This window comes from Convolutriloba macropyga, chromosome 12 (genome assembly GCF_964194025.1).
Source record: "Convolutriloba macropyga chromosome 12, txConMacr16.3, whole genome shotgun sequence".
NCBI lineage: Eukaryota > Metazoa > Xenacoelomorpha > Acoela > Convolutidae > Convolutriloba > Convolutriloba macropyga.
This window is the reverse complement of record NC_134479.1, coordinates 17430332-17455194: the sequence shown is the minus strand read 5'-3', so window position 1 is coordinate 17455194 and position 24863 is coordinate 17430332. Positions and strand designations below refer to the sequence as shown.

Here is a 24863-nt window from a genome sequence, read left to right as displayed (position 1 = left end):
AGTGATTAGGGGTCAATGCTTCTAAGTCATTAGCATCTGAACTGACCGAAGTCAACGGTCTTGCGTTCATCGTTTGTTCCACAATACACATCGTAGTTGATAGAACGTCCTCGGTGACTGATCTGTTCCCCAACACTGCATACATTGCTTTCTTGCAGCTTCTGACCAGCCGCTCCCATACTCCTCCAAAGTGAGGTGCTGCGGGTGGGTTGAACTTCCATCTGATCCCTGGTTGAATAAAATGTTCTTCGATCCTCTCTTTGATCCATGCTGCAACATATTCTGCAAATTCTCTTTCAGCTCCAACAAAGTTTGTCTAGTTATCGCTGATCCTTGTACTTGGTTTGCCTCTTCGTGCAATAAACCTCATAATTGCATTGAGACAACTATCTGTGTCTATCTTGGGTACAACCTTTATTTGCACCGCTCTCACAGTTAGACATGTGAACAGACAACACAATCGCTTTTCGTTCCTTCGCCCAATCTTCACAATGAAAGGGCCGAAGTAGTCCACTCCAACATTTGTAAAGGCTGTTGAAGCATCTAGCCGTTCTTCGGGTAGATCTGCCATTACTGGTGCTATCGTTTGTGCTCTGCCCTTTCTGCAGGTTACACACTTAATCTTTATTGATCGCAAGGCATTTCGTATGCCTAGGATCCACATCTTCTGCTGAACAATGTTTCTTTCATGCTCAGTGCCTTCATGCTGATTGTTCTTGTGCTTGTTTCGCAAGAAAAATTCAATTGCATGATGTTTCCAATATAGCAATATTGGATGCTTTGCATCGAAGTCCAATTGACTTTTGCCTATTCTGCCTTTGGCTCGAATAAGCCCCTCTTCATCTAGAAAGGGTGAGAATTGTAGGATTTTGCTGCTTTTTGGAATTTACTTTTCAGCCCTGAGAGATTTCATCTCTTCACTAAACTTTTCTTGCTGTAGTAGCTTGAAGATTGTTGCTTTTGCTTTTTCTCGTTCTTCAACGCTTACTATAAGTGTTGCTGGTTTGTGTTTGCTCATGGGTCGCCGCACATATGCCACTGCATTTACTAGCCTGTTGAAGTTACTGAGTCGTTCCCACTGAATAACAGCTTTCTTCTCTTCAGTCTGTGTTGCAAAGACCGATGCGGGTATATTCTTTTCATCTGAGGCGAAGACTAGGTTCACTTGCTCTGGCCATTCATTTTCTGGTCGCCTCAAGCGACCGGCCCAGTGAGCCACTCACTTCTCTTGAGTTCTTCAATGTTGATTGCTCTCGTGCCAATGTCAGCTGGTTTATTGATACCGCTCACATGTTTCCACTGTGAAACATCTGTTGTATCCAGTATCTCAGCAACTTGATTGGCCACAAACACTTGCTGCTTACGACGGGAGCTGTGTATCCACTGTAATACTGTAGTTAAGTCTGACCAAAAACTGCAACTGCTTATCTTCATCTCATGTTCCTTGACCATCTGTTCCTTCAACCTCACTGCCATCACCGCTGATTGCAGTTCCAAGCGGGGTATTGAAAGATGCCTCATCGGTGCCACCCTGCATTTTCCAATTACAGATGCTAAGTCGGCTGAGTACTCTTTGGGTTGTGAACGTAGATAGGCCACTGCGCACATCGTGTCTTCAGATGCATCGGCAAACACATGAAGTTCAATTTTGTCCCCTGCTGTATAGAAGTACCTTCTAGCAATGCTTGTTTCAGCTACAATTGGAAGTTGTTCTTTCCACCTTAGAAATTCTGCTTCCTCACAAGGCTCCACTTCTTTGTCCCAATGTTGTCCATTCTTAGTCCAAATGCCTTTTAGTAACCTTCTCATGTGAACACTGAACGGAGCAAACAATCCGATCGGGTCAAACACTGAAGAGACAAGTGACAGAAGCTTCCTCTGAATTCTTGGAGTTTCAATTTCCTTGTTTGTACCTCTACACAGTTGAAGACTATCGTCAGTAACAATCCACTGTAGTCCAAGCACTGAAGATCCCTCCGCGTTGGGTTCCACCTCGACTTGCTTTGTGTTGCTGATCGACTTCAAGTCCTCTGGGATTGCTTCGGTAACCTCATCGTTGTTGCTTATCCACTTCATCAGCTCGAATCCGTGTTGAGAGAGAAGAGGTTGTAACTGATTAAAGACTTCGATTGCTTCTTCAGGGGTTTCTACTGATTTGATGAAATCGTCCATGTAGAAGTTGTTTTGTATTGCCTTTGCTGCTATTGGATACATTTTTTCATTGTCCAGTCCCACTCGCTTGAGAGCGTAATTTGCACATGTTGGAGAACTCTTAGCTCCAAATACGTGTCGCCGACATTCGTATATTTGAACAGGTTCCTTAGTTCTTGGACGCCACAGAAACCTCAAGCAACTTCTGTCCTGTTCGGGAACTTGTACTTGCAGAAACATTGATTCGATATCCGCTGTTAGGGCTATTGGTCCCTCACGAAATCTGAATATCGTTCCGATCAATCCATGTAGTAGATCGGGTCCTGCTAGTAGCTTGTCGTTTAGGCATACTTCTTTGTACTTTGATGCAGCATTGCAAATACGTCTTACTTTGCCAGGCTTGTTCGGGTTTAGCACAGGATGATGAGGCAAATACCATTCCTTCCCGAAGGTGCCTTTTTTTACTTCGGATTCGTCCAGTATCTTTACGAATCACTTTTCAACATCGGTATCTATTGACTGTTGATACAAACTTTTCAGGTTTGGGTCCTTTTGGAATCTTCGCTCCAGTGAAAAAAGCTGACCCAAGGCTGAGCGGTAGTTGTTCGGCAGGTTTGGCTCTGGTTCACTCCATAGCATTCCCACTTGCTTGTAAACTTCGTCGTACACTCTAGCATCTTTTGTGCCTGCAGTTCCTTCTTTGACTGACTGACAACGTTGATTTTGGAGGCATATGTTTCTATGTCCCATCACGCTTGGATATTCTCAGCCACATTCACATCCTCTTTGAAGGCGAAATGACAAACATTTTGTCGTCGCTTTCCCGTCATGGGTCCACTGACTACCCATCCTAATTCTGTTAGAACGGCGAAAGGTTCACTTCGTGTTCCTATCTTGTAGTCCAATGGGCGTTGTAGCTCGTAAGCATCTTGACCAAGGATGATGCCAACTTCCTTCAAGTTGAAACTCTTGTTTGGGAGAACACTCAAGTGGTTGAGGCTTTGCATCAGCTTGCTGTAGTCATAGTTTGTGTTTCCCAACGAGATTGACGGGTGTGCAAACGCTTCGATTGAATGCACCTTTGAATGTAATCCCTTTATTTTGAGAGGAATCTTTTCTGTCTTCAGATCCTTCGTTCAGTGTATGCGTGCTATGTTGAGTGTTGCATCGGTGCCTTGGGCTCGTAACTTCTGTTGCACACTTTGATCGATGAATGAAACCGTTGATCCACTATTGAGGAAAGCATATGTGTTCAGCCTGCTGCTACCGCTCTGTATTGAGACAGGAACTATCTGAAGAAAGCTCGTAACTTCGTTACTCTTGTTGATTGTTGCTGCGCTTACGTTGACTGCGTGATTGCCCTCGTCCATTTGGTTTTCTGAGTGTAGCAATCTGTTGTGCTTCTTGGTGCATCCATTAATACCGCACGCATTGAGTTTACAATCTTTGATTGCATGTCCTTTGCCCAGACATCCCTAACATAAGCGTTGCTTCCTCATTGCTGCATACCGATCATTCACACTCATATTCCTGAAGAGTGGAAAGTTCCAAATCTTGTGAGTGCCATCAGCTAGCGAGCAGTGGTTGTTGTGCATTTGCTTCACTTCTTTCACATTTGAACTCACACTGAAGTGTATGCCTGCTATGTTGAGTGTTGCATCGGTGCCTTGGGCTCGTAACTTCTGTTGCACACTTTGATCGATGAATGAAACCGTTGATCCACTATCGAGGAAAACATATGTGTTCAGCCTGCTGCCACCGCTCTGTATTGAGACAGGAACTATCTGAAGAAAGCTCGTAACATCGTTACTCTTGTTGATTGTTGCTGCGCTTACGTTGACTGCGTGATTGCCCTCGTCCATATGGTTTTCTGGGTGTAGCAATCTGTTGTGCTTCTTGGTGCATCCATTGATACCGCACGCATTGACTTTACAATTTTTGATTGCATGTCCTTTGCCCAGACATCCGTAACATAAGCGTTGCTTCCTCACTGCTGCATACCGATCATTAACACTCATATTCCTGAAGAGTGGACAGTTCCAAATCTTGTGAGTGCCATCAGCTAGCGGGCAGTGGTCGTTGTGCATTTGCTTCACTTCTTTCACATTTGAACTCGCACTGAAATTCGATGTCTTTGAAAACAGTTTGTCTCTGTTCGTGCTTTTTCGGTCTTCGTCCTTGCGCTCTCCCTTGAAAGCTGAAAACCCTTCATGCACGAATGCCATTCGTGATAGCCATTTTTCAAACATAATCAGATCAGGCCAGTCTTCATCTTTATCATCAACATAGAACCACCACTTCTCTTTGAGAACTTGAGGTAGTTTATCTACTGCCATATACAGTGTCGAGCTTGATTGTAGATCGCCGATCTGCTTGTACTCTTTGAGCACATTCACAAAGTTTGATACAATAACTGAGAAACCGATCAGACCTGTTGAGTCGTGTGGTTTCACCTGACTAGCCTTGCGAAGACTCTTCATTTGTGCATCGATGATCACATGAGGCCTTCCAAACTTCCTCTCCAGAATGCTCCTAGCAGCACCATAGAGTTGCCCAGAGAGCCCATTCCAGATATCGCGGACTTTGCCTTGCCTGTCAGGAAGGTCTTGAGATGTCTCATCTTCTCTGAGTCTGGTATTGGTCGTCTATCCACCGTAGCAATGAACATACAGGACCACTCCGGCCATTCGAGAGGGTTTCCATCGAAGCTGTTCAACTTCAACTTAGGTAGGTTACTGCTACCTGCATATCCACTGTTGTATCTTAATCCAGCTCTGGGGGAAACGTCCCTGTCTTCAGCACTTGATGAACGGTTTCGATATCGTGAGAACTGACTCTGCCTGTTCTGTTCAGGGGTTGCATCGAAGCGAGCTCTTGCACTGCTTGGGGTTAGAAGGGGGTCGATCCTGCTGGCCCAGTCAGAGACATCTCTTCTCCTTGGGTCCAGTTGAAGGGTGATTTATCGCGAGCACCGGTTGATTGGGAATGAGCATCATCATTCTCTAAAGCTGTTCTTTTCACTTAGCGCTCCAGTTCACGCTCTTGTTCCAGTAGTTGATGCTTGGTTTCTAACTCCTTCATCTGCATCTCGAGCTCTAGCTTTATTCGCTCGAACCTTGCCTGAACGAGCCGCAACTGTGTTTCGAACTTAACATCGAACTTCTTCATCTGTTCTTCGCGCCTTTGCTTTGCTGAAGATGTTTCAGGTATGTTCTCCGTATTCTGATCGTTTGGTACTGTGCCGTTTTGTAGCGTTTGGGTAGCTGAATTGTCCGTTGGATAGTTGTTGTTACTCTCACTTTCGTTCACTGCTTGACTCGTGTTGCTTTGCTCTGTATTCATTTCTGGTTGCGTGCCTTTGCTTATATATGCAAGCCAATGAGTATCCAGATTTGCTTTGCACTCCCTTGCCTGCTGTAGTTGTTCTTCAAGAAGGTTTGTTGGGTAGGGTGCAAGTTGATTACGACGCTGCAATTGCTTGGGTATTTCTTCCTCTAGTAAATGAACAGTCTGTTCATAGAGTACCTTTAGTATGTTGGGTGGATCTGAATCTGCAATTATTCTCTGACCAAGTCTTCTTTTAGTGTTGACTTCGTCCACTAACTGTTGAAGCTTGTTGTCGTGCCTTTGAACTGTTGCCTGAAGCTGTTCTCTGCTGATTGTGCTTGAATTACCTGGGTGCTGTTCGCTTTTGCTTTGCTTCTTGCTTTTACGCAGGGTTAGCCACTCGTATGGGACTATAGCTGCTTCAGTGAATTGAACTCTTCGCTCTGCCTCACTGGTGTTGCGTTGTTGTTTCGTTTGATTTTCTCTAGTGGGTGCCTTTGACACTCTCTTCATCAGATTGGACAGCAGTTTGCCTTCCACTGTCCGGGTCGGCGGACCAAATGTAACGGCTGCTCTCCCACTTATGACGAGGAAAGCTTTACACCGCCCAGTTCGTGTCAGCGGCCACAAATCTGTCCGGATATTGTGTTTTTTGCTATTCGCTTTTGTAACTGTATATCCGCTATATTCTTACCGTTGCATTACAATTTCAGTTCACAAATAACTGCTAATCTTAGTTTTTTCAATATCAAACTGGACTGGGTTTACTACAGATCACAAAATACGCAATCTCTTTTATGTATACCAGTTAACTCCGATATCTGAACAAATCGAAGACAAAGATATATTTCTAAGACCTGTTTTGCAAAAAATATTTAAACTCAACTTAAGTCGAGTTTTGCTCTCTGTACTCACTATTTGAAAACGTCAAAAGTTGGGATGCCAACAGTTGAATTATTTCCCAAGTATTTTGTCGATACAGGACACAGTAACCAGTTATTTACTGCTCGAGGAATTTTGCTTCAATACGCACTTTATGTCAATTTTAATATCACAAAAATATCAAGTTTCCGCTCCTTTTTGGTGGTTTTTCAAGCTCTATTTATACTGCTCTTTATGTCAAAACTGCATCGTTGATTGGTTGGCTATGACGGCATTAAAAACGTCATTTTTTCCATGCAAAACTGACGTCAAGAATTGTTGTGTTGTATTGGAAATCCACGTCATGTTTTTGGTGAAAAATTGACGTAATTGTTTGGCTTTAAATATATCGTACACCAAAGTTTGAGTAACATATGTCCAATTCAGAGCTGGATTCGTTTGCTTAACAAATATGGGAACTTTAGTTAAGCTCAGCCTTCACAAAACCAGAGGAATCACAATATTTCTGATATATTCAACTTTTCTGTATCTTTTTTTTCTGTAGTTTATTTTAGTATCTCTACCTGTTCCGGCCCCAGCGCGGAAGGATAAAGGAAGAGGGCTAAAACCACATAGAGTTTACTGGAACATCTCAAAAAATCAGTTTTCAACTTGACTTGGGAAATTTTCTGACAACCTATTTGATAAGTTTTTTTCAATTTCTACAGGTGTCATATTAATTTTTATTTTTGGGGATCTGAGAGCAATACTAATAGTAAAACTTAGCTTGGCTCGCGAACAAAGTTATTACTACGTCAGACAAAAATCAGAGTCTGATCACAGCCTGAAACAGAAAAACTTCATATTCTGATTCAGAGTCTGATTCAGGGTATGAATCAGAGCTGGAATCAGATAATATCAGAGCAAAATGTGACATAAGAGACTCTGAATCAGTACTGAATCGTTTCTGAAAATCATCCAAATTCAGTATTGAGTTACTTTGAAAGTTAGGTGCGGGAGGAGATCGGAATTCAATGTCCTATGATTTCTAATTACCTGCGTTAATTATTGCGTTCATTTCCTATGTGACATATAGGAGCGATACTCTCATATGCCGTATATGGCAATGCATTAGGATGCTCAAGGGCGGTCAAAGTAAAATCGTAAGCAAAACACCATTTGAAACACTCTCTCCTATGTATTAAGGTTGTAAAACATGTTTCGCATACTAGTCTTAATCAACTTAATCGCTTCCTAACCGTGTCCAAATTATCCCCCCTGATTAACTCCCAAGCTGTTGTAAGAGTAGGAGTTAATTGTCAAGGGGGTTTGAAGCGATTGAAGATTGGGGCTAATGGGGCATTTTTTAGAATTTACCCTCCAAAAATTACCCCCAAATAGATGTAAGATTAGGGGATAATTTCACGGGGGTAAAACGATGTAAGATAATGGGGTAATGAGGTCAATGGGGGGGGGGGTAGATTCAAATAGGTGGACCGTCAAGAATTGGGCAAGCATTGATGGTTTGGACGCGAAGGAGAACCGACTGAGTTTGCGGGTTCAGAGATTTTGGGTTCAAGACTGTCAGGCTTCCAAGGGGGATAACATTATGTATGAGTTGTTTCAATCCCAATTACGCCCCCTACTCTTGCATCATTTTAACTCCAAAATTATCCCCTACTCTTGCACCATTTTAAATTTTCACAAATTTTTACAAATAATGTGGATTTTATGAAAATTTACAATCCTCAAAAACTTAATTCAAAACTTATAAAAGTTTTTTAACTCTCAATCTCAGGTCTTTTTAAAGTTTTTTTTATATCCGGATGTCCTCTGTTGCTTTAAATCAAAATTTGAGGCTATATACCATATAGGCTTACCAGGCTAGGCCACATAGCGCAAAAATAACGTTTGTTCACAATTGTTCCTCGGATTGACTATGCTAATTGACTCAGAATAACAGCTTCCAAGTAACTTTTTCCACTTATTTGTTACCAAATTCACGCATCTCTTATGTTGAAGGGTGGCTCTAATGGAATGTGTCAATATTAGCAAGACAGTTGACACATCACGCGCTCAATTTGGACATCTCCTACGCCTACATAATCACTTTGTGTAATTAAGTTATAAACCAAATTAGTTTACACAAAACTGAAATAAAATGTAAATACCCTAATTCTTTACTGTGTCGGGTATAATGTAGCTATCTGGGGATTCAGCTTTTAGTTCGAATTTGAGCTTTGATTTATTCGCGAAAGCTCTCCTGTGCTGATTCCTGGGTCGAGGTCTTGTCGAATAAATAAAAAAGCAAGATTGGCAGTGAATATAGCGGAGGAAAAAAATTTTCTGAAAACGCTGAATACAATAAAATAGATTGGAGTACTTTTTCGCAAAGTTGAATCTCTCGTGAAAATTACATATCTCTAGCAGAAGGAAAAAATGTATTCAATTTAAAGCTCTGATTTTTTCCGATAAGCATAACTCTCTATTATTTTTTAAATCGTTTCTGATACTTTATCTGGCCTTAAAAAACAGTTCACAAAAATCTTCACCTGTATTTTAGATCCTGAATAAACAAAATACAGAATTAAGCGCTTAAAAGGAATCTTGCGCAGCTGAATGGGCATATAATTTTTATCCTGCTCCCGCACACTTACTAACTGTCACATAGTAACTAAAAAACAACAAAAAAATTCGAAAGTGGTATACAAAAACACAAGGGGGTCCAAAACAGAATGGATCCCTCAATCCACACGGGTTTCAGTACTTGGTGGAGAACTCCTTCATTCTATGTTTCATTAATACTGTCTCTTTCTCACAGAGGAGAAATAAAGTTGCAAACCGCTGTTCTAGAAAAATAAGAGAAGGAAAATTGTCGAAATATGTCTAATCAGGATTTTGATAGACAAATAGGAGAACGTTATCCCTACCCCGCTTTCATGGTAATTCAACGCTGAATAAGGAGATTTGCAAAAACTTTTTAGAAGTTTTTCAGAGTCTGTTCGTGTCACGCTTTGCTGTGATATTCTCTGAATCATACTCTTCTGATTCAGACTCTGATTCAGACTTTGATTCATACTCTGAATTTGGTTCTGTCTTTTTTTTGAGTTAGACTTTTAATTATTCTGATTCAGACTCTGAATCAGAATATGAATTTTTCCTGTTTAAAGATGTGCTAAGACTCTGATTTTACTCTGAACCCGGTTAGAGTCATAGCAAAGGGTTCTCCTGAACTTAATTCAGGGTCGAAATTTTTTCGAAAAATAATGCAAGAAATGCAATGAATAGCGGTGGAAAAATATCATCTCAAAGCGCTTGAGGGTATTTCACGCAATTTTTAGCAGTTTGGGCATAAAAAAGGAGCTGGCTAATTTTTACATCATTTATGCTCGTTTTTCCAATAAAACATGTCATCAGATGTCAGCATTCAAAATGAATTCTTCTTCAACAAAAAATTCTACTTTTACATTAAAAAAAACAAAAAAATGGCTCCTGAACTAGAATAAAATAGATCTGACCACTTTTCGGCATAGGTAATTTGTCGTAAAAACTATACTATCTCTAGCAGAAGGAAAAAAGGTATTCAATTTAAAGCTCAGATTGTTTCCGATATGCATACGTCTCTATTCTCTTTTATAGTTTCAGATACTTTATCTGGCTTTAAAAACGTTTCTCAAAATTTTTCACCTGTATTTCGTGCTACAAAAGATTCTGAGCAAACATAAAATAGAACAAAAGCGCTTATTAAGAATCCCTCGCAGCTGTGTGAGCATATAGTTTTTATCCTGCCCACGTGCACCTACCTTTTTACGTAACAACCTTTTTACGTAACAACCTTTTTAAGTAACGTAAAAACAACAAAAAATTTGTAAAGTTGGATACACAAACTCACAGGGGACCCAAAAAAGAATAGACCCCCAATCCACAAGGGTTTCAGTATATCGTCGAGAACTCCTTCATTCGCACTTATTAGAATTTTGGGCATTAAAATGGGTTGGCTAGTTCCAATCTATTGCTTGTCCAAAATGACAGCGATTGTGCCTATTTTTCCCATATAACATTTGATTAGATATCAGCCTTCAAAGTGATTTTCACTTCAGTATAAAAGTCATGGCTGAATCTTGAGTTTTCATTTCTCAAGTTTTACACTGAAAAACGACAATTGGATCCTGAACTACAGTAATATGGATCTGAGAACTTTCCTGCAAAGGTAAATATCTCGTGGAATCTTTATATTTTCTAGAAGACGGAAACAATGTATTCAGTTTAAAGTTCGGATTATTTCTGATAAGCATGCGTCTCTGTGAATTTTTTTGTTCCAGATAATTTTTCTGGCCATAAAAAACTCTTTTTTCAAAATTCTTTACACGCATATTGTCAGTTCTGTTCCTACAAAAGTTCTTTAATTAAAAAAAAACAAGAAAAGCGCTGATTAGGAATCCATCGCAGCTGACTGGGCAAATACTTTTTCTTCTGCCTACACGAACGTTTTAATTTGTAAATAGTAACCTGCTAACAACAAATAAATAGTAATATGGGATGCAAAAGCACAGAGTGCCCAAAAATGAACACATCCGCAATCCACTCGAGTGCCAGTAATTGGCCGAGTACTCATTCAATATATGTTTCTTTAATAGTGTCTCTTTCTCAGAGAGTAGAAAAGAAGTTGTCAAACATAGTTTTGGAAGAAACAGAAGGCAGATTCTGAAAATTTGTTTAACTGGATTTTGATAAAAAAAATACGAGAACGTAACCCATACCCAGCTTTTAGGGTATTTCAATACTGAATACGCAAGATTTTCACAGTTTGCTTCGTTACTCTCTAAGTCAGACTCTGAATCATGCTCTGGACAAGACTCTTTTTTCTGAGTCAAAGTTTGAATTACTCTTTTTCAGACTCTGAATCAGACTATGAATTTTTCTGTTTTAAGCTGTAACCAGACCCCTATTCTAGTCTGAATTAGGCTATAAACTTAACAAAGTTCGTAAGCCAAACTAAGTTTGACCAGTGCTTTCGTTCTCAGGTCCCTAAAAGTAATTAGTACAATCCCTCTAGAAATTATAAGAATTTAAAACATAGATAGAATTTTTTTTTTGAATTTTTCTGTCAAGTTCAAAATTTTTGGAATTTTAATATGCTCTGAGTGGTTTTTATCCTCCTTCATTTTCATTCCGGGATGGATGGGGACGGCAGTGACGGATTTACGGAAATGAAACCAGGCGAAAACTGTGATATCGATGCAGAGACTATTCTGAAATCCTTTTGAATCCTTACTGAAAATTAGTATTACAATGAAATTATTCTGCATCAGTTGTGATGCTGACTCAATGTTACGTAACGGAAAGGTCAAAAAGTCGTAAAAAGATTTTCTGACTAAATTTTGTTGAAACTTTATGTCTACCGTTTTTTGCCCCCCACCCGGTTTAGTTGTCATATAACGCCTATCACCCCAATGACGGTAATTAAACCATAAGGGGAGAATTTGGCTCTAATTTCGCAATTTTTATCCTGAGGTTAACACCACTTAGCTTTTCCACGGGGAGCCATCCACTAGACAGCATGTCAATTTTTAAGTACACCTGAATTCACAATTTGCGAGAACGTATGAGAATATTGAAAAATTTAAGATCTTGAAATTCAGTGACTAATTTCAAATCATCAATTTGACCGCTGCTGCAACTGTTTCCCATAGTCGGTTACGCGGAGGTTGTATTTCTAAGTTTGTCAATTCAGCTCATTTTTGCAGTTATAATACAACAGTTCCTCAACCGGAAATATGAAATTAAGAACTTCCGTTAATCCCAATCATCTTGTCGAGTCTTTTCCCACTATTTATCAACCATATTTTTCTTTGCATCCAGTATTTTTCAGATATGCTCAGATCAATAAAAAACAAAGTGAGATTGTTAGTTTTTCTATGTTCCTATTTATCAAGAATAGCTTACACTTCAAAAAATCTCGTGGGCTTTGAAAATTAAGTATTTCTTTAAGGTCATTTTGAAGAAGTCACCCGATTTCTTACATTTAAAATATGCCTGATAACCTACACTTGTCTCGCTGTATGTCGACCATTTCGATTCGAAGAACTGATTTTCGCCAGTTTTCAACTTAATTACGTCATATTGACCTATTATAGAATCTCATTTTCAGACTGTTCTGAAAAGCCAAGAGACTTCTAATATGCTGATAGAATGGGAGATAGAAGGCAAACCCATTATTACCCATCCCAATCAACATAGACCTCTCCTGGTAAATTTGAATCTTGACATAATTCAACACATACTCGATTTAGTCGGGCTTTTTCACGACCCATGCTTTAAGATTGTAGTGTAAGCGTGCATGTGGAAACAATTGACATTCGGTTAATTCAGTACAAAAGTTAGTTTAAAGTTATCCCTTTTCCACCAATACAGTATCTAAATACCGAAATGAAAGAAACGCATAATTGGGGATTAATTTCATAAATATCACTCTCGACACTAATTGTGGATTAAAGAGGCAACAATTGGTTTTGGAATTACCCATAGCACTGTTCACAAGAACAATTAAGTTTTTGAGTTTGATCTCAAATATGATTACTAAAAAATACTCTAGTAAAGTTTTAGGCCTGTTACATGCTCTAAATGATTTCGTTTCCACAAAACGCAAAATTTATGGAAATTTGCTTTTTCTGACATTCATAAAGATCAATTCTTTTCTATTATAATTTAATAATCTTTAGTAATTTTTTTCGGTTATAATTTCTGGTACAATTTCTTTTCCATTAGAATTGTTCATAAATCCTTTCTGATAATTTTTCTTTTGTGATGAAGATTAATTTCAGCTCCAGGATACACAAACCTCTAAACACTGATAGAGAACGTATTAGATTGCTCCCGTTAGCCTGATGAAGCCAAGGAAATTTGCGTAAGGGAGGGTGGGGGGTGTTGTCGGTTCCTGTTTTGTTAGAAAGCAATTTTTAAGGTTTCGTTCAATATAGCTAAATTAGTTGCAGTGCGGCTATAAAAACTTATAATTGTAATCGGAATTGTTCAATAACTGATGAAATTGCAATTCTGCAAAAAAATCTCACTGGACGCAAAATCTAGCCTTGAATAATAAGACCACTAGACCGGAAATGTGAAATAATGTGTAATTGTTGAAGAAACATTCAATAGATGTGTAATTGTAAGGCTGATTTGTGCTAGCTCAACAGTTCTAAAACCTCCCACTTAGTTTAGTTTAAATGGGTTGGGTTAAGTTAGGTTTTCCTATCAAACAAAAAAAATTGCAAAAATGTATAGCCATTGCATTTTGCAAAAAGAATGAAAATTATCTCATTTTGTTTAATTTAAACTACGGTGTCAGGACAATTTACCCAATGCCATTATACCCAATGCCAATATACCCAATGCCATAATACCCAATGTACGTTGATATTGTCGTTCAATAATCCGACAAAAAATTGGCAGTCGCTATTATCCGTACGCTTAACAAACTTAATGGCCATGGCCATGCCTCAGCGGCCCGTGGGACTTGATATGAAACTATCACAACCGAACATGGGATTAAATTATCTGCTTGTTAAATCACACGTTGTAAGAGCTCTTTTCTGCTAATTAGTACTTGAATTATGGAACGAAAATATCAGTGTGAATTGGGTATAATGGCATTGGGTATTTTGTCATTGGGTATAATGGCATTGGGTATTTTGGCATTGGGTATAATGGCATTGGTTAAATTGTCATATAACCGAAACTACAATGGTTATTGCGCTATAAAAAACTTGAAGCAGGCTCAAGAAAAATTGATCAAAATTTTTTTATCAATGAGATTTCAGGAGGTTGTAATTAATTATGGTACGCCAATCTACGAACTGAGCTCAAAATTTTAAATTGGTGACTGACTAATCAAACATTTAAGTACAATGAAAAGTACAATGTTAGACTGGACCCTTATCAAAAGTTCCCAGATACTTGAATACAGGAACTTTGAATTTTAAAACTGGGTTTTTGGGATTATACAAAGGCAAAAACTAAAAAACATTTAATCGTGACTGAAACAAGACAGCTTTTTGCAGCCCAGAGAGAAATTTTCAGAGTCAAAGAGTACGTAACTATGAACCCCCAATTTGATGTCAGAGACGCTTGCAAGAAAAAATTCTAAAATGCTACAGATAAAAAGTACAAGCTATCGTTTCCTAAGCTAATTTTGCTGACAACAAATTTTTGGAAAAAATTTAATCTGGTTCGCGCAATCTACAGCAAAGGAGTGTTTCTTTATTGGTCGGAATTTCCGTTCTAAAATATTTCAAGTCGATCCTATATTACAAGAATCTCCTCGACCATGAAATTGAGCGAAGCTCTACTGTTAGACCCTAGTGATTAAAAAATTTGAAAACTTGCAAAAATCTTGCAAGCTATCTTGCAAGAGAATACATAATTCTTGCAGGATTCTTGTAAGATTTTGAATCCGACTTGCAAGACTCTTGCAAGTTTTTGAATACTGCTTGCAAGAGTTTGAATCCACATTTTTAAAAAAATTACCAGGCTGCCATGGGCCAGTGGTGGAGTTGAAAATGAACGCTAAGAACAAGAAACTAATTATATGTCGGAAAACAATCTCAAGTGTCAAGTCAATTTGAAAAAAAATGACTTTGATTTTTTTCCAGCATGATTTTTCTCTCACCCTCCTTTTTCATTCCGGACTTGGGACCGGCAGTGGCGGAGATACAAAAATTAACTATAGGAGAATTGAGCATACAATAGGTACAAAAACCTGGCTCAAAAAACTCTCTCCAAAACAAAACAAAACTAAAGCAAAGCACCAATGTAATTCGAACTACGAGATCAAAAGTTTACTAAGATTTTTAAGTTGTTTTGTTTTAATTTAAATAGAAAACAGATAACTGCGCAACATTGAATTTTGCAGGCAACATTTGTTTTTATTTTATTAATCTCTACAAATAGCTTCATTAATAAATTTGGCAGAAAGTAGTCGTTGAATTTTTATGACTTAATCAATTTAAATGTGTGTTTGCACCATTCATTGTAAAAAAAAGTACGAGGCATTTCTAGTTGAGAGGTTGACTTATGAAAATACCGTAGTCGACCGATATTATCTGCGAAAAGACCATGGCCGACAACATTGTTTATGAAAAAGCATTGTGTCAACTTTTACCAGTTGAACTATATTGGTCAAGTTCAATTATTGGTCATTTGATGTGAGCCAGGCTCAATCATGCGTCCACCTATAAAAGATAGCTATGAAAATGTGTTAACAAAAATATTTGAAAAAAAACCAACGAATAGAATTTGAGTCGACCTTATAAGATATCAGAATACAGTAGATCTACATACGAAAAGACTACATTTCGACCATATTTGTATAAGACAAAACCCATGAGTCGATATATCAGAAGACTGTCGTTAGTCAATTTTTACCATCCACTTTTGCATTTTTTGTAGTCAAAGTTTTTGTTTGCTTTTTTCGGTAGTAAATGATAAATTCGCCATATTTCTTTTGAAAATTTTACCTCACTTCCAATGCATGAAAATTTGTCCCAAAATTTTATAGTTCTTTCTTATCAATCATTGAATTTGAGCAATTTGACCCCCATTTTTGATCCCCTTTTTTGCCCTACGTCTTCAATTACGAGTTTTTATTCTTGACTATGATCAAAGTGGGGGTATGAGAAACATACTTTTCATGTGTGGAAAAATGAAATTGACTGATGACAATTAATTCATTAAACTGTTGATCTGCTGTTTTGATGAACATAGTCATGGTAACCATGTTAATTGTTAATTTAATATTGAATTAGCTCTATGCTCTTTTGTCTAGACGACAAGGATTATTTTGGCAATAAAAAATAGTCCGATACAATAGTTACCAGTCAGAAAAGATTCAATTTTCGATTTACAGTAAAACTACGAAGTTTTACTGTATTAGACTAAACACAAATAAAACAACATTTCATTCCCTGGTTTTATTGATAGTTAAGCTCTGCTATGATACAAGAATATCAATAGTGCCAGACACATAACAAAAACAAAATGGACTAGATATATGAGTGTGTTTATGAGCAGAAAGTCTTTACCAAAAACATGTCAACGGCAAGAAGTTGTAAATGAAACCTTAAATGTATCTATTTTGTATAAACTAAGCAGTAAATTTTCACGACTAGCGTAGCTCGCATGACAACTCACTTTAAATGACTTCTCAGGAACCATAAATTTTATTTCTGCTACATTTAGGTTCGATATAATATTATAAAATTGCGGCAATTTCACCTTAATGATCAGAGCTAAGGCGCTTCTTCAATTGTTTAGCTGATCACAATATCGTTTTGCGAAATTTACTCAAATTTCGTTGACATACCAACATTAACATAATGTTTCAAAAAGAGGTTTTTTAACGCCCGGTTAAAACTACGACATGGGTACTATTGCGTAAGTTTTGCAGCTGTTAGAATCACTACACGGACTGATTGAAAACACAACCTTTGCCAAACGATTTACACCACTTTCGAGAAGTTATCAATCTCTCTGTGATAACACCAACTGTATACATCATAATATGAATAGGGAAGAATTCATTATTGCCCGGGAAAATGGGAGAGGATTTTTGAGATTACCCAGGCTGAGGTGCCAGACTGAAAGTCGATATGTCCAGACCGAAATGAACGCACAAGGGGGGTGTCGTGCGTTCAAAATTACATGATCTGGAAACACAAATGAACATACGATAGTCTGGGCATAGGCAACTTTGAACGCACGTTAATCTGCACATAGGTAACTGAGAACGCACGATAGTCTGGACATAAGCAACTTTGAACGCACGAAAGTCTCGAAATAGTGACCCTGGAGCGCACGAAAATTTTTTGAATGGAAACAAGAATGCCAAAAACTGATGAGCGCATGTTTGACTAAGCACTCATACTAGAGTGCCCATTCAAGTGAAATTTTTCTATCAAAAAACCCTCAATTCACTTGAGTCCAAAAGGTACAAAACGTCTAACGCAAAAAAATGCAGCCAAATTACTCCCTTCAGCCAATACTTTCATCGAGCAGCTTTTATTAATTTAAAACGCATCAACTGCTGGCATTTCATCGCAACCATCATCCTAAGATATGTACACTTCAAATGAATACATTATAAAAACGTTGTGTACAATTTATTTGACTAAAGCTAGCGATAGGTCTGGACATAAAAGCACGAAAGTCTCGACAGACGCACTTTTGAACACACGAAAGTCTGGACATGGAGGTTTTTGAACGGGAAGTCTGGAATTGAACGCACAAAATTTGAAAATTTGAGCGCACGACTTTTGGTTTGGAACGTTCGAAAGTTTGGTCATGTGTGATTTTGAACGCACAAAATCTGGGCTTAGGTACGTTCCGTCTGGGGTGGCATGGACATAGACATGTTTTTTCTGGGACGGTCTGGATATATGGGTTTTCACTCTGGGACCTCAACCTGAGTATTACGTAGCTGCTGTGCAAATAGAACCTTTGCGCATTGAAAGAGTTGTTTGAATTTATAGTTTTAACAAAATTCGTTTGAATGTGGTGCGTGTATGATCTTAAAAAAATAGTAAATTATTGAAAATGCTACACAGTTTTGGCATTGTTTTTTGGTTCAACCTTTAGATGAATTCTCAATGACATTGAGATGCGTGTAGTTATTTTCTATATTCTCCAAGGTAAAAAAATTGGAGGTCCGGAGCGCTTTATCTATTTGAATTTAAGCGAAAGCAATTTTTATCATCGAAATTTATACTTTAAATCGCTCTCCTAATAACTTTCTGTTGAACCACAAAAGCAAAAAAAATGAACTTCACACAAAGCTCCATTCCTTCTGCCCATTTGATTTTCATTTTCTTTCAATGGATTAGCTCAGTCAGTGTGAATCACTACTGTACGAGGCATGTCAACATTGTTAATGAATGAGATGCTACAATCTGAGAGCTAAAACTAAAATCGTCACTTATGGTATCTATTCATTTGCCTAGCTGATTGCAGGGGAGATATTATTGTTTGTTTTCAGTGGTCACCCAATAAGAGGTTGCCGCATTTCAACCTGCTATTTACATGTCTTCCAAGAGATGGAAGTTCAAAATTAGGTTCAAAACAATTTACAAAAAAATTGTTCATACTAACCAAAAACAAAAGAGGCAGTAGCTAAAGAAAGAGCTTCAAAAATTACAATTCACATCAAGCATTTCATCTTGTCGGAAGTGTAAATAGGTAAACTCAGCTGAGACTAAAAAAAACAACAAGCTCACGAATATTTAAAAAATATTCATTAAAACACGGAGTCAATTAAACAACCAATATAATATTATGTTAGATAGATAGATGATCAAAAATGTCAGGATCTATTTGGTTCCCCCCAGTGTGTTTTATGCCCACATTTACAGGTTATATTCTGTTATATAGCACGTTACTTTGTAAGAAAATAGCACCTTGGGGCGTAAAAATATAAGCCTACTGAGCTCGGGGCGAAACAGAATAGATACAATTTTCAAATGACAGACAAGAATAGAGAACAGCAAAACAATTAGCGACTGAAAAGTTAGAATAGACCAGGCAAACTCAACCACTTTTATCATTGCATAGAATTGTATTCCAAACAGTCCCTCACTTAGCAATCTGTCTTCACTTCGTCGCCATACGAAAAGCTAAGTTTTCACATCTTGCCATCTCGGTTGAATCTTTATCTTTTTTTTGCAACTCGGGGTTTGATGTTTTCTGCAGGTTTACTTCCAGTAAGTAGAGATGCCAGTCTGATCCAGCGGAGGTTTTTATGGTTCAGAAAATATTGGTTTTCAGTTCAACCCTTGAAGCATAATTAGATAAAGAAACACTAAAGTTTTAGGGAAATTTATTTGTTTCCTAAAAATCATTGAACCTTGAACGAAAAAGATCAAAGTGCTGCTTTTCGATATGGTCGCATTCTTCATCCCGCAATTTCTATCGAAGAAAGTATAAAGTCATATCTTTTCTAATAGGCTGGGAGAAAACGATGTAAAACGAAGTTAATCTGTCAAGTGATATTCTTCAATGATCCAAAACTTGCCTCTTGCCATTTTTCCCTTAAAATAAAGAGATTTGTTTTCTCAACATTTTTCTTGGGACTTTAAATCAGATTCAGTAAATCAGTTCAGTAAATCAGATTCAGTAAGAAATGTGATGAAATGTGATTTTCGCGGTGATTTTCGCGGTGAAATTTTGTAAGAAATGAAGTGAAATGTGGTGAATTATTTTTTTCACCACATTCACCGAAATCGCCGCATTTCTTACAAAAATTCACCCAAAAACCTCGATCATGGAAATGAAACACTGTCTCCACTACAAGACCCAGACCATCAAGACATCTTAAATTGATTTTACAGGCAGAGCTAAGCGAAACAAAAGTTTAGTTTGGGCAGCCTATAGTTTTCGTTTCAGGTGAACAACTATTTCATCCTGTCCCTCTCTGTGGCTGACTGCTGTGTTGGTTTGATAGTTCTCCCTCTCTCTGGCATGTTTGTGCTGAATGACAGCCAGTGGATTTTGCCCGGAATGGTGTGCCAAGTGTGGCTGTCTGTTGATTACGTCATGTGCACTGCGTCCATTCTCAATCTCACGGTTCTTTCTGTTGATAGGTAAGTTGGCTATGGAATCTGATTTCAGCCCTACCCCCCTCTTCAGCCACCCCCCCCCCCCCCCCCAATATTGTTCAAGTAAACAAGATCGAGGTGTCAGTGGCAAAATGGCGGTAAGACGCGGTTAATGTAAAAATTAACTAGAAATTTTCATGAATCTTGATTAGGTCGTCCTGAACAAAAAATCGATAATAAAATACAATAGTATAAAACTCGGTATCGTCTTCAAGTAATCAAAGCACATTTCTTGTAATCTCCAAGATATGATAAGATTTTTGCTAGAATCCTGCAGTTTGAATCATGAAGCAAGATTTTGCAAGAATTGAATTCGCTCCAACAATAGGATTAAGACATGAAAACACAAAAATATGGACACTCTGGGATTGAGGTTAGTCCAGAGATTGAGGTTCCAGACCATCAGACTAAAAAAACGTTTATCCAGACTTTCGCACGCCCATTAATATTTCCAGAGCTTGTAATTTTGATCCTACGATACCTAATAGTGCGTTTGTTGTGGCCTGGACGCTTTTGATCTGTGACTTGGGCGCCGAAAGTTTTCTAAAACTCAACTTGGGCGCTGAAAGTTTTTCTAAAAGTTGATGGAGCATTATCACACTTCAAAATAATAGAAAAACCAGACAAGATTTTGAAAATTTAAAAGATTTTTAAAGTTTATTGCTCGGTTGCATACTTTTTAATCTGTCAGAATGACTGCAACAGTCAGGGTTGACTTCAGAATTGAAAAAGTTGTAAAGTTACAACTTCCTGTTATGTCGTCTGTAAAAAGTTGTAATCCCAGAACTTTCGTAGAATGAAAGTTGTAAATTAACAGTTTCTTTAAAAGTTACTTCTCAGTTATACTGTATTTATGGAAAAGTTGTAGTCATAGAACTTCATAATAAAAGAAAAAATTGCAACCTAAGGTATAGATAACACAATTGCCAGATGTTTTGAAAATTTGTTATTCTTCTGTAATGTGAAATCTGCGCCTCAGGTGACCTTTTTTGCATTTTTTTGTAGTCATAAAACCTCATAAAGCAAAAACAAATTTAAGTGCTTCTTAACAGCCGAAATTAATGTAATGCGTAACTTGATGAAGTTTTTTTTTCGGTGCCGATGAAACTAGTCACAGGTGATATTTGCTATATGAAAAGACTCTGGGTCGACCGATATTGGATTTGAAAAGACCGTAGGTCGACCGATATGGGATATGAAGAGACCGTTGGTCGATATATGAAAAGACCGTGGTCGACCGATATTGTGTATGGAAAGGCCATTGGTCGACTTATGAATATACTTTAGGTCGACCGTGTATTAGAGGTAGGGAAATAACCCCTAGGTTGAATTTACAAGTCTTTTCATAAATTCGAGCTCTCAACTAGGTAATCATAGAACTTTCTTTTTAAGATAAAGTTGTGATCATAGAACTTTCCTTAACGAGAAAGTTGTAGTCATAGAACTTTCCTTTATGATAAAGTTGTAACCATAGAACTTTCCTTTATGGGAAAGTTGTAACCCTACCAGTTTCGTACATTTTTTTTTCGTCTATGACATAAAGTATCCATAAGAGGAAAGTTCTAGGATAACAACTTTTGGTTTACCCGGGAGTGCTAAATGACAATTCGAATTTAGGTACCTCTCAATCCGCTCACCATTGGCTTATCTTAAAGAAAGGACAAAGCGTCGTGCGTACATAGTTATAACCTGTGTATGGTTAGTATCCCTAACATGGATATTCCCAATATACGGATACCACCACGTGTTCAGAGGAGGGGAGAAATTGATCACTGGGGAGAGGGAATGCGAGACAGAGTTCCACCTCAACACGACATTCAAGTTCATCACCAGTTTGTTCAATTTCTGGTTCCCGTTGTCTGTCATTATCTTCACTTACATCAAGATATTCGGACAAATTAGGTAAACTTATTCGATAACTAATAATTATGATGATAATTTGTTTTTATGCAGTTTGCAAGCGCTACCATACCGATAATAACATCACAAACAAGGTCTTCTTTTAGTGGTTATTGTCAAAAAGGGGAATTAGAGTAGATTTAAGCAAATTCTTTGTTTTATTATGATTTGATGATTTCAGAGAGAATTCTAAGATGGACATAGGGCAAAAGACAACCCTGAGTGCCCTTGTTAAGCAGACAACTGTAGTCTCAGCTGCTCTGAGCAACAACCTCAAACAGATGGCGGATGAAGAGTACATGCGAAATGAGGAATGAGAGCTCAATTGGATCTGATAATAATAACAATAATTATGGTTCCTGCGTAATCGCAGCGGAACAGCATTAGGCCTACAGTAGCCTGTTCTCAGCTGTCCTTTTTTTTCTTACTATTCCATACGTTTAATACTGATCTTTTTATGAGCAGCATTGCTCTTTTTCGTTGACTTTAGCCACTTTTCTTTTGCGTCGGAAACTTTCACGTGGTACCATCATTACAGCCAACATTGGTCAGGCTAAGGTCAACCTGAAGCTATAGTTAAGTTGAATCACACACCTTACCTCTCGGCCAGCACATACATCTTACCTCTCAATGCGCAATTGAAGTACACTGTCAACAGGTTTTGACTGATAAAAGCCAAAATTCTCATTTTATTCAAGCCAAATGTAAGAGAATGTAGATAAGGTTCAATTACATTGTTCTAGACAGTTTAGTTTGGTAAGTTTTTATATCAGTTTTAAGTTGCGGGAACAACCAACTCGTTTTGGTTGCGATAAGGACAAAAGTCAATGTTTTTTCAAGTTTTACTTCTGACTTGATTGTTGCACGACATGCTCCAGGGGAAAGAGGAGGCCAACTAACACATCACAGACGTTTGACCAGATCGTCGAAGAGGGTGTAACCCAAGTTGCCTAGAAAACCGTTTCGAAAAAAGGTCACGAAAAAATAGGCTAATCAGCCAAAACACGTGCGAGGGCGGAGACCGGACGAACGTACGTGCCGTAAGCCGTTTTCACCTTCACCACACGGTGTTGTCCATCTCGTCCAGGATAGACTTCAAGAACACGTCCAAGGGGCCAAATTCCACGTGGAGTCATATCTTTCAGAATCCAAACGATGTCGTTGACTCTGAGTGGTGTTTGGTCACTATCGCTCCATTTGGACCTATTTAACAGTGTCGGAAGATACTCCTTGACGAGTCGTTTCCAGAAATGGTTGACCATTTGCTGCACATTCTTCCAAGACTTGAAACTGGCGGGTTCTTGGCTGTCGAACTTTCCTGGTGGGAGAGAGTTGAACGGTCTGTTGATCAGAAAATGGTTTGGCGTGAGAGGCATTTCATTTTCTGGAAGGTCAGCGACAATCGTTAGTGGTCTGGAGTTCAATATAGCTTCGGTCTCGACCAAAATTGTCCTGAACACATCAAGCGACAGCCTTCTGGAGCCTAGAATGATCAATAGAGTGCGTTTCGCGAATTGCATTGCCGTTTAAATTACGTCGTTGCACGTTTTGCTGGCTTTGGTTGTTGAAAGTTTGGCCATAACGGCTGTTGGGGGCTTTGTTTGTTTGACTTTTCTGTTGAGAAGATGTATTTGGAGTTTGACTTGAAGCTTTGCTACTAGACGAAGCTGTTGGATTGTTACCAGAAAAAACTTCAGTAGAAAAAGCTGCTGTAGGGCGTTTGATTTGCTTGGCGGGATCATGAAGGGTTGTGTGGTGGAATCCACTGCAAACCTGACATCGTTTTTGCGATGGGCACGATTGTTTGTGGTGTTTGTTGCTCAAGCAGTTTGTACACAAATTATTTTGGCTGACAAGGTTGTATCGATCACTTGGTGAGCACAATTGATACTCAGGGCATGTGGCAATGCTGTGTTCTTGTTTGCACTTCTCACAAGATCGTTTTGTGTTAAAGGTTTTGTTCGGAACGTTTTGTGAAATTGACGGTTGCTTTTGCTGAGGCCCAAAGTTCCATTGTTTTCTACTGTTTTCCGCTGATGCGTTGTTGACTGACACTGAGAGATTGCCATTGTATTGCTTGGTTTGCGGGTTGTTCGAGTTGACAAACTTTGAGGCTTGAGAACTGATGGTTCTTTGATTGCTTTCTCGACTCACTTTGTCGTAGATTTGAGCTTGGAGCCCCAACCACTGTTGAAAATCCACAAGAGTTGGGTCTGAGTTGAGCTCGGTGAGACAATGTTCTGTCCATTTCAGAACCAAATGATGTGGCGTTTTCTCTTTGGCTTTCTTAATGAGTGTTGTAGACTGGAGGTCTGCTGTAAAGCCAAGGTATTGGAAGGCTTGCACAAGTCTTTTCAAAAATGAGGAAAAGGCAATGAAGCTTTGCTTGTTTTGGAAGTTCATTTGCCAGTTTTCAAGCTGGTTAATGAACGCATTAACAACTATAGTACGATCACCGAAATGTCGGATTAGTTCATTCAGTGCTGTCTGATAATAGGATGGATCGCAGGAGTAAGCATGAATCAAGTCTTTTGCTTTCCCACTCACAGAATTCTGTAAGTAAGTTATACGATGAGTGTCTGTAATGGAAGGGTTGTTGTGAATCATCGTGTTGAAATTATTGATCCACTCGTGAAAGTGGATAGGATCACCATTGAAATTCTGAAGTTTCAAAGGTGGCAATTTGATTGAATGCTTGAAATCAACATTTCCTTTTTCCTGTGTTACATTAGGGTTCGAGTATGCTGAGCTTATGTGTTGATTGACAGTGGGCAGTAAACTCTGGTTAATTAAAGGCTGGCTCAACTGATTTTGTCCAGCAGGATTTGAGTGTTGATTAATGCACATTGGGGCATGGATCGTGGAAGTTAATGGAGCTTGACAGTTCGATGGAACTTGAGAGTCAGGAACAAACTGGTTGTTACACAACTGACTGGGTTGTGTCACATTTTGGTTAACTGGGAAAGTGCTGGTAAGACCGTG

At 38.5% G+C, this 24863-nt stretch overlaps 1 protein-coding gene across 1 annotated transcript in view; it reads left to right on the top strand.

The window, feature by feature from the left end:
- Positions 1-24863, top strand: part of LOC142350406 (histamine H1 receptor-like) — a 62536-nt gene that overhangs the window by 26345 nt on the left and 11328 nt on the right. Inside the window, exons 2-4 of the mRNA XM_075402252.1 lie at positions 19771-19967; positions 21600-21884; positions 22063-22196. Coding sequence (XP_075258367.1) covers positions 19771-19967; positions 21600-21884; positions 22063-22196 — 616 coding nt within the window. The remainder of the gene's footprint in view (positions 1-19770; positions 19968-21599; positions 21885-22062; positions 22197-24863) is intronic.